General features: G+C 61.6%; 1 protein-coding gene across 1 annotated transcript in view; it reads right to left on the reverse strand.

The window, feature by feature from the left end:
- ARHGAP23 (Rho GTPase activating protein 23) overlaps window positions 1–8,754 on the reverse strand; it is a 47,032-nt gene extending 38,278 nt beyond the window's left edge. Inside the window, 5 exon segments of the mRNA XM_040639818.1 lie at window positions 24–102; window positions 282–380; window positions 1,571–1,601; window positions 4,195–4,371; window positions 8,149–8,754. Of these exon segments, the coding sequence (XP_040495752.1) occupies window positions 24–102; window positions 282–380; window positions 1,571–1,601; window positions 4,195–4,371; window positions 8,149–8,754 (992 nt within the window).
- Between the last annotated feature and the right edge of the window lie 1,795 nt (window positions 8,755–10,549).

Raw genomic sequence — 10,549 nt, forward strand, 5'->3', positions numbered from 1 at the left:
GAAGGAAGGCAGGGGGCGCTCACCTATCCTGGATCAGAGTTATGACCTGGGAGTAGGTCTTCCCAACGACGCTCTCCCCATTCACCTTCACCAGCCGGTCTCCTGGAGAAAAGGGGCAGGGTCGCAACGTGAGCAGGCCGAGGGGTGGCAGAGGTTCCTCCTAAGAACCCCTATCCCGGGTGTGGATGACAGCGCCAGGATCTGGGAATCCCATCCCAACGAGAGGGTAGGGAGAAGAGACCCAGAGAAGTACAAGGAGCTGCACACCGGGGACACCTCACCTGTGCGCAGGCCCGCTCTGTGGGCGGGGCCGTCATCCTTCACGTTCTTGACGAAGATGGTATCCATGGGCTCCAGGCGGTGGTGCCGGGGGGAGGGTCCTGGTGGGCATCGGCCAGGTTAGCTGGGGGTGGCTGCTGAAGGTCACACCCATGCACAGCTACACACACAGGGGACACACACTCAGAGAAGGATCACACTCACACGGACACAAACACGGACCCGCTCACGGAGACGCGGATGCACGGGGAGACAAGAGGACACACCCCTGGGAGAACAAAAACCCATGCGGAAGAAAACCTACACAAACACACAGGGTCACTCAAATGCCTCTCGCCTCCCAGCACTGTGCCAGAGAGCGGACTAATAAGGACGGACGGACGGAAGTGGGCCTTGCCCTGCTGGAGCTCCCAGGCCAGCGGGGCAGAACGTCTGCACCCGCAGACCTGGGGAGAGTCGCAGAAAGGCCCTGCAGCTCATAGACACTCAATGCTCGCACCTCCCCCCACCCTTTCCCCAGGGTCGGGGTGGGGGGTGGGGGGCTCTAAGCAGAGGCCTCCAGATCCTGAGATGGGCGCTCACTGCCTCGTGATATCACATTACACCTCAGCAATTATCCTCTGCAGCGAGCTGTCTCCATCAGGGGAATGGGCCTGTTCTAGGTCAGCTGGCTCTTGCCCTCACCCCCATAAGCCTCCGCAAAGGGGGACTCGGGAAGACAGTGTCACCACGGCTGCCCAGCAGAAGCCCCAATGGCAGAGAAAGAAGGCTGCCCGTCTTGAATACCCTGGGTTGCAGAAAGGGGTCCTTTGAGCTAGCAAGGGTGACAGCCAGGGGAGTTAGGCCCACATCTGAAAAGATAAAGACCTCAGGGCTCCCCTAACACCCAAGAGAACCGCAGTGTCTCTATCCCTGAGGACAGCCATTGGTCAGCTGCACCCTACCGCCAGCCCCCAGGCTCTGCACCCCTGTCCGTGCCTCAGTCTAGGCTGGGAGTAACTCCCAGGGGCCAGGGGCCAGGTCTTAGAAAGCCATCTGCTCCCCAGAGCACCCCCCACTCCCAGTGTGGAATGGACAGGCCCAGAGGGAGAGAAATGTGAGAGAAGAAAAGAAGGATCGAGAGAGAGAGAGCGAGCGAGCGCAGATATCCAGAGTGGACATAGAAAAGAGCAAAGACTAGAACAATGGGGGGGAGGGGCAGCAAAATCCAGGGTGACTTGGGGTAGAGGGGGGAGAAACAGAAGCTGGAGGATGGGCCCCAGCCTTGGCACCCACCCCTACCACTCCTTACCTCCTCCTCCTCGGCTTCCATTCTCTTCCTCCTGGGGGGGACAGAGAGGTGGGTGTGGGCCCTCCATCTAACCCTCAACAGCCCCACCTGGGTGGGCCCCTCAAGCTCCCCCACCAGCCTCCCTCTTATCTTCCCACAACTAGCCCAGTGCCCAGAGGGGGCTGGAGGGGTGTCAGTGGGGACATCAAGTCCCAGGCAATGTTCCCCAGTTACATGAACCCACTCTCATCACTGATGATCCCACAGCCTTGTATCTCAGCCATCTGAAAGCCCCCAATCCAATGGGGGATGCATGACCCCTTCCCTTGGGGAGCTCAAAGCCCGATGGAGGCGGTTCCAAACACGCTACCCACAGAGAGGATCCCGGCAGACACAGATAAGCAGTCAGGACAAGTGCAAACAGTGGCTATCAGCTCTTAGAGAATGGAAGGGAAGGCCTGATTAGCACCCCTCTGGGGGAGGGGATTTTAAGGCAAGTTTGAGGAGGAAGGGGAGAGGGCACCATGGGGGAGGGGAGGGGTGTATACAGGCGGGCAGCAGAAAGAAATGGGACTGGATCAGCTGAGTTGAGGAAGAAAGAAAGCAACAGCAAGCTGGTGCCAGAAGGCAGACTAAAGCATTCGGGGTTGAAAGGAGAGAAAGAGGGAGCCAGTGAAGGTTCCTGGGTGGGAGAGTGGATGTGAAATAACAGTTAGGGAAGAAGATTCTAGCATCTAGCAGGGCTAAGAAATGGAGTCCCGGAGACCCATTAGGGAGGCCTCTGGGACCTTCCTGATAGTGAGGGGGAGAGTACTGGATTTGGGGGGGAACCAGAAATGAGGGAAAGGAGAAGGTCAGGGAGACAGGACCAGGCAGCAGGACGTGGCACATTAGAGCCGGATGTGATGCTGGGCGTCGTCTGATCTACCACGCTCCACAGGCCATCCATCCCATAGCAGATGACAGGGCGTGACTTGTCCAAGGCCACTCAGGGGCAGTAGCAGAAGCAGGGCTGAAACCCAGGACTCTCTGGCACCCCGGCCGAACACAAAGGCGGCTGGGCACTGCTGGAGAGCAGTCCCTCTGCCTCCCCCCCGCCCCCCCCCCCCCCCGCGGGGAGTGTGCGTGCTGCTGATGTGAGCTGACAGCAGAGCGAGCTGGCGGCAGAGGCCAACGGATGCATTCAGATGGCTGAGCTCCCTGAGGGCTCCCAGCCCTGGGCAGGTTCTGGAAATGGGATGGAGTCTGTCCCTGGCCTGCCCTGCCTGGGGTCTTCCAGAGCCCCACATGAACGAGGGCTCTCTGAGACAGGCCTACCACCCAGCCTCAACCACTCAGGCTGCTTCTGTCCCGGTCACCCCTCAGCAGGGTTCCCTGAGAGAAGGCGGCAGGGGCCAGGTAGGAGGGACATTGTGGGGAAAAAGGAAAGGAAGGACTGGAGTTTCCAGGGACCTAGGAGGCTGGGGTCCTTGGGCGTCAAGGGGGGCTGTGCCCCTCCCTCTCACACACCATCACCCTCGGCTTATACTCTTAAACACAACTGCAGCCGATGGGAATCGTTATGCAGGTGCTCCCAGATTCACACACGGATGACGGTGCACAGTGGCGTGCATAAGAGATGCGTATTTACAGATACCCGGATGCACGTGCCCAGATAGACAAGCACGCTTGCACACGGCTGGTATACTGTGCATCCGGCTGCACACATGAGAGCCATGCAAGTCCATAGACACAGGCAGCGAAACCCAAGGCCTTGGTTCTCGGGCACGTGGGACCGAGCTCCCCAAGGGAGAACCGCCAACAGCTGGTCCCAGCCCTGAGGGAAGAGGAGAATGGGGTTCACTGACTCCAAAATAAATCTGTTTCCTTCCCTGCTGGGAGAGAGGTGGGAGGGAGCAGGGCCCTCCTGGGGAGCCCTGGTTCCTGCCTAGGGCCCCCTCACTGTCTCCCTGCACGCCTGCTTCCCCGGCAGGGAGGCCCTCCCCCCTCAGCCCACACTGTAGGTTGGGCACAGCAGCCTTGGTTCCTGGACTCAGACAACCTGACATTTATATTAGGGCTGGAAGGGCCCTCAGGGGTCAAGTAGATAAATGCCCTCACATTAGAGCAGGAGAAATGGAGCCCAGAGAGGAGTGAGAACCCCTCAAGGTCCCCAGTGAGGGAGGAGCTGCTGGGATTAGAACCCAGGGCAGCTGCCTCCCAGCGTGGTGCTCTCCAGAGCGCAGAGCACTCCAGGAGGAGTCCCGAGGTGTGTTAAGACAGATTCCCCAAGAGCTCAGCCCAGGGAGGGGGCAACGAACCCAGCTCAGAAGCAGCCCAAGAGGACAAAGTGTCCCCAGAACTCCATCTCTCCGAGAAAGCTGTTCACTTTCCAGAGGCCAAGAGTCTGGGGGTGGGCTCCGCCCACAAGTTCCTTGCCCCGAACCGGCCACCCTGCCCCTTCTCCTGGGAAGACCAAACCTGGAGCCGTTAGGGAGCTTGTCCACACTCACACAATGCAAATGACCCAGCCAGGGCTGTGCCTGCCTCTCAGCGACCCTCCACCCAGGCCAGAGAAGAAGGGCTGTGGAGGGGGTGGTGCAGAGGAAACTCCCCTCCCCGCTTTAAAGCTCCGTGAGGCCGGGCCAGCGGGGCGGCTGCTGTACCTTCAGGCTGCAGTGCACGGCTGACTCAGGGGGGTACACGATGAAGTGGCGCAGGGTGAAGCCAAAGCCATCCTGGAGACTTTTGCGCAGCAGCAGCGTCCGCGGCCCCTGCCAGGGGAGGGGGCGCCCAGAGGAGCACCCATCTCTCGGGCCCAGTGGCACCTGTGGGAGCACAGGGAGACAGGGTCAAGTGGCCGTGTGGTCCACGATCCCAAGTCGGCACACTGCCTCCCGCAGCCAGGAGGAGGGAGGGACTGGGCAGCGGTGGGGAGCGTGGGCACGCCCGGTTCCAGGCCCCCTCCCTTGCTCCCGACCTCCTCCTCCTCTCCTCTTTCCTTCCTCTTCCACCCTCATCAGCCCAAAGCTGCTGCTTTCTTTCTTTCCCCTCCATCGCCTCCTGACACCCTTGCCTCCAGGGAAACAAGTCCCCCACAGCCAGCCAGGTGTTCATTCAGGTCCGGTCAGCGAACGTTCACTGAGCACCTACTATGCTCCGGGAACAGGACACACAGCCTTCTTGCCTGGGAAGTGCCTGCTGCGCCATCTCTTCTCTCTCTCACACACACACACACACACACACACACACACACACGCAGGCAGACACAGACACGTCCACACGCACTCCTGCAGACAGAACACACCACACACCCAGAGCAGCACACTCTTGTGCAAATGTGCACACGGACAGACACAAAGAGGAGTATACACATGCACACTCAGACAAATGTGCGCACACGGGTCTCACACACGCATGTACATACAGACACAGGCACACGGCATCTGCTGCAGACATACAGACACGCGCGCGCCGACAGACTGGCGCGCGCACACGCGTCCTTTACGAGCCGCAGCGGCAGCAGGTGGGGGACTAGAGCCACGAGGGAGCGGCCTGGACACCAGACAACTGAAGGGACTTCCTGAGGCTCCGGAGCCCAGCCAGAGGCCTGGCTGCTCGCTGGCCCTGAGAGGGGAAGCTGGTGGGGGTGGGAGAGACACTCCGCTGCCCTCTGGCCAACCGGATGGAATACTTGGGATTCCCCAAGATGACAGGGCAGAGGATGTCTGAAGACCAGGGTTTGGGGGCACACAGGTCCATTTCTGGGGCAAGAGGGAGAAGAGCACGGACACCGCCTAAGAGAGGGTTCACTTCAGGTCCCCCGCACAGATGCAGAGAGGGAAAGTGGGTGACAGAAGGGTGTCAGACGGATGTGTGGCCAGGGCTGCGGACGGCAGATTGGAGAAGAGAGTGAAAAGCCAGGATGCCTCCCTCGGGGTTCTCTAACCCCCAACCGCAGGCATCCTAACCTATCCAAGGGCCCTCATCCAACCCGCAGAGGGCAAGAAGCCCCTTCACTCCTGCTCTCGACAGTCCTCAACCCCCCACTCCTCCTTGGTACCAGGCAGGAGTCCGCAGGAGAACGAAGGCAGCTGGGTATAGAGGGAAGAAGCCCACTGGCTCCAGGGTAAGGACCTCCCCGCCCCAGGTAAGTCCCCTTCTCCCCTGCCTAAGAGCTGGAGAAAGTTGCCACTTGGATGAACCGATACTAAGACATTCCTTCCTGTATCCATCCCCCAGCCTGTTCACACTTCTGGTGGAAGTCAGCCCTGTGCCCAGCCCTTTTGCTAGGGATTTCTTTTTTCTTTTCTCCTCCTCCTCCTCCTCCTCCTCCTCCTCCTTTTTTTTTTTTTTTTTTTTTTTTTTTAAGATTTTACTTGTTTGAGAGAGAGAGAGAGCACGAGCTGGGGGAGGGAGAGGAGAGGGAGAAACACACTCCTTGTTGAGCGGGGAGCCCGATGCGATGCAGGACTGGATCCCAGGACCCTGGGACCATGACCTGCGCCGAAGGCAGACACTCAACCGACTGAGCCACCAGGCGCCCTTGCTGGGGAATTTCTGTATAGAGTGGGAGGTAGGACTATCGTCAGACAGGCCTGGGAGAGGGGGTGGACCCTCAAGTCTTAGAAGATGAAAGAAAAACATGACAGCGGCGGTCCCAGCGAACGCTGCCAGGTGGAAGGTGCAGGGGGCCCGAGCGAGGCTCCAGGCCCAGGAGACCATTCTCATCATAGCCATCTGGAAAGCTACCAGGTGACGTTGGGAGTGCTCATTCCCCTGAAGGGTCCGAGCAAAAGCTGGGTGCTCCTCAGTCCAGGAGGCCTTGGCTGAGATTCCAGCACGGGGCAGGAGACCCAGTGATCGCCCCTCGGCTCCTTCCATGGGTAGCTAGAGCCCCGCCAGTTCCTCTGAGCCCCACACCCCCATGGGGGATCTGAAGAGTCCAGAGGAGAAAATTCTCTGGGAATTCTGCTGAGGTCTGAAATCCCCTGGATTTCCTATCTCTGCTGACCTGGCAAGGAACTGATCAGGGAGAGAAGAGGGCCTGGGGGACCCTCCCTGCCTGCTCCTACCAGAAGCCCCTGCTCCTCCCCAGTGTGGGCTGCCTCCCCTGCACGCCCGCTGCCTGGGCTCAGAGCTGAGGCTGTTTGCAGGGCCCATTGTTTTGCCAGTGTCCTGGATTAAGGTTTAAGCCACCAGCTGCCCCAGTGACGAGAAGTGGCTGGGACAGGTCCCCGCACGCCCCCCACCCCTCCTCCGGCACACATCCTGCCTGGAGCTGCCAGCTGCCTGGGGGTGCCCCTCTCTGGGGGCCTGGCTATAACCCAGGACAGGGGGGCAGGCCTTCTTCTCTCAGGTCCCCTCTTGGCCCAAGCACCACTGGCACCCCCTCCCTTATCTCTGCCTCTCCCTTTCCTCTTTTCCTTCCTCCCAGTCTCCCTTCCCCCAGCCCTTCCACCCAGCTCCTGAGAATGTCAGTGTGGTAACCCCCCTGCCACAGCTACTACATCCCTGCCTGAAGTGGATACACCACAGTCCCCATCAACAGCTAGATCTGGCGGCTCCCCTGTGGGAAGTTCTTCCTTGGATTAAACCTCAGTCCTTCATGCTATGATGCACATTTCCTCTCCTTCCCTCTGACCCAGGACAACACTGGGTCTGGCTCTCGTCTTGACAGGGAAGGAGGGGATAGACACAGAAACAGAGACGGAGCCAGCAATGGGAACAGAAAGGCGACTAGACTGGGAAGGGGTTCAGCTCATACACATCCCCACTTGTGCCACTCTGGGGGAGGCACAGAGACAAGGGGATGGAGAGGGAGGGGCTGGGGGGGGACACAGGGACATCACTGATTACCGCTCTCCTGGCCCAGATCTATCTCCAAATGTTCTCAGCCTTGTGTCAGGAAAGAGACATCCAGAAATGCCAGCTGATGGTGGGAAGAGGGCAGATGGCCCCAGGGCCACAAGTTAGAACTGGACACGTGGTGGGTTAGCAACACCAGGAACCAGAACCCAGGAGTCCTGCTCCTCCCCCCGTAGGAGCAGAAAGAGGTCATTGCAGGGAGCACAGCGTTCATGCCGGGCATGGCGCCCACTGTGACTCACGCCCTACCAGCCTGTTCGATCCCGGACATCAGACACACTGTCCCCACCCCCTATCGCCAGCCCTGTCAGTCTTCACCCTGAGATCACTACCTGCCACCTCAGCCTCCTGTGCCCACTAGCAAACCCTCCTGTGCCCCTGTGCCCACCGCCCCTACCAAGGAGAGGGCCGAGTGGTGCCCTCCACTCCACTTACTACCACCCTGGCCTGCCTCTGACTCGGGTCCCTGCCCGGCAAACTCCTCAGGACTCCGTGCCCCAGCATCTCTCCAAACAACCCCGGTCCCTTCTGTCCACTGCGGATCAGCCAAGAGGCTGGAGCCACAGCAGGCCACCACCCAGACGGGGGGGGGTGTCCACATCCAGCACCCCCGGAAAAGCTCCCAGCCACAACCTGCCACCCTCCCCCGCCTCTCTCCAGCTCCTCACTTACTGCCCACTCAGGGGCATGGGTCCCAGCAGGCAGGGCGCCCTCGGCTCAAAGATCCCAAGGAGTTAGCGGCCGGATCGCACCCGCCCCGACGAGGCCCGACCCCCCGCTCGGCCCCCGCCCCGGCCCGGCAGCCCCGCGGCGCTCACCCTGGCGCGGCGCGGCCCCGGCGCGCGGCGGTCGCTGTGGGCGAGGCAGGGCAGCCAGAGGCAGCGCGGCTCCGGGGCGCTGCAGTCCACGCCGACGGCGCGCTCCCAGCGCCAGCCCCGGGCCCCCGCGCGCTCCACGCGCCACACGGCGCTGCCCACGAGCGCAGCAGCCGGCGGGGCGGACCCGGCCGCCGCCCGGCCCCAGTGCGCCGCGGGCCGGGCTTCCGGAGCGGGGCGCGCTGCGCGGGGGCCCCTCGCCGCTCCACGGCGCCCGGCCGGCGGCGTCCTCGGCCCCCCGGGTGGCAGGCGGGCCCCGGGGGTCCCCGCCCGCCCCCCGGAGCCGCGGGCCCGGGACCCAGGGGCCCCGAGGGGACGGACGGCCCGCGCGGACGGCGGCAGGACGGCTGGAGCAGCTCCGCGCCTCCCGAGCCTCTTGGCTGAAGGCGCCAGAGCCCGGACACGCCGGCGAGTCGCGCAGGGCAGACGCCTCCCCCTCCGGGGCGGCCCCTGTGCGAGGCCGCCCCGATCCCACACACTCATACACACCCACACACGCGCGCGGGAGGCACTATACAGCGCCCCCGCGCAGCCACACGCTGCACACCCCGGGCACGGGCGCACACGTACACACACACCCTCACCCTCCCACTCGCGACAAAAACTCACAGCGTGGCCAGGCCCACACACGTTGTCCTCTGCGGTACACACGCGCATCCAGCTTCACGTGCCCGAGAAACACGTTCACTCACACGGATGCACACATGTAAACACACACCGTGCCCACCCTGTACAGACCTACACACACACACACACACACACACACACACATCTATACACCCGGTCCTCTCCCATCCACACATACACTCACACACTCACACTCACTCTCCCTCCGTCCACAGACCCACATAAACACACTGTTCGCCTCACATATACATTGTGTGTGGACACCTTCCCATGCATATATGGTCCACACACCCCACGGAGACACATTTGCAAGCATACCCACCCTGTCCCTAAAAGCACACCAGACCCCCCTATGCACCCTCCCATACACTCCCCACATACCCCACAGAGACCCCCACGAAGGCCGCTAGATGACATGCACACATGACCCAGAGACACACACTCCATGCATGGATGCTGTACCCCTCAGTTCACTCACACACACACACACACACACACACACACACACACCACACACACGGCTCAGCACTGAGCAGACTACCCGAACACCCCACGCCAGAGTTACGACATCCCCTAATGCTGCCCATGGAGTCCCCACCACCTCTGGTAGGGAACTGTGACCAACCCTCTTCCCCAGGACCCCTGCCCATTAGTTCCACCCACAGGGGCCATGACCAAGCTGACAATGGGCTCCAAGCTGGCCACCCCCCCACCTCAGCTTGTGAGTCAGACAGGAAGCCCATGTTGATGGCATACCCTGCCTGCCTCCCCTTCCTGGCTCTCTCTTCCCAGGCCCCTTCCCGGGTGGGGCCGGCAGAGGCCGTGGCTGGTAGGTGTGTACTTGCACACCACCACCATTTCTGTCTCATGTGATGGTTCGCAGTGTGCTTTTCGCCACAGCCCCTCACTGTGGCCCAGGGCCCCTGCTATGCCCCAATAGTGCGGGAAGGCAATGGAGGCCCTCAAGCGCTCGGCTTGTGGCGGCTGCATAGAGCTCCACGCCCAGCGCCCCTCACTCCAACTTTGGATCTTATATCCAAATTCTAGCCAGCAGCCAGGGAAGGGAGGCTGCGGTGGGGGAGCAACTCCAGCTCCCAAATCCAGGAGTTCAGGGAGGAAGAACCATAGGGCTGGGCCCTTGAGGGACAGCCGCCAGAAGGGAGAGCCCTGCAGAAGGGGTACATTCCCCTGCCTGCCCCCAGTTCATCACCTGTGTCCTCTGCGAGGGCAGTGGTGGGTCATGGTGGATTGGGTGGGAGGCAGTAGGGGAGGGAGGTGGAGGGGCAGGAGAGGAGGGGGGCCGGGGCAGAGGGAAGTGAACTAGAGGACTACAGGGCTGGGCAGGAGCAACGGAGGGAGAAGGAAGGGAGGAGGAAGGGTGAGGGTGAGGCAGGCGAGTGGGGGCCAGGGAGCGGTTTTGTTCTCCTGTTTCCTGTTTGCCGCTTGCTGGGCCCCCTGTGCAGGAGCTGGACCCCCACCCCCACCCTGGCGGAAGCCGGACGGGAAGAGCAAGGCTGCCACCAGCGCTGAGTCAGGACGGCTTAGGGGCAGAGTGGGAAAGAACCGCAGTCAGGAGGAGCATTGACCTGGCCTCTCCGTTAGCACCCTCCCCCGCCCCTCCGTCACTAGAAAACCAAGGTTTCTGGGTCAG

Source organism: Ursus maritimus, unplaced genomic scaffold (genome assembly GCF_017311325.1).
Source record: "Ursus maritimus isolate PB19 unplaced genomic scaffold, ASM1731132v1 scaffold_24, whole genome shotgun sequence".
NCBI lineage: Eukaryota > Metazoa > Chordata > Mammalia > Carnivora > Ursidae > Ursus > Ursus maritimus.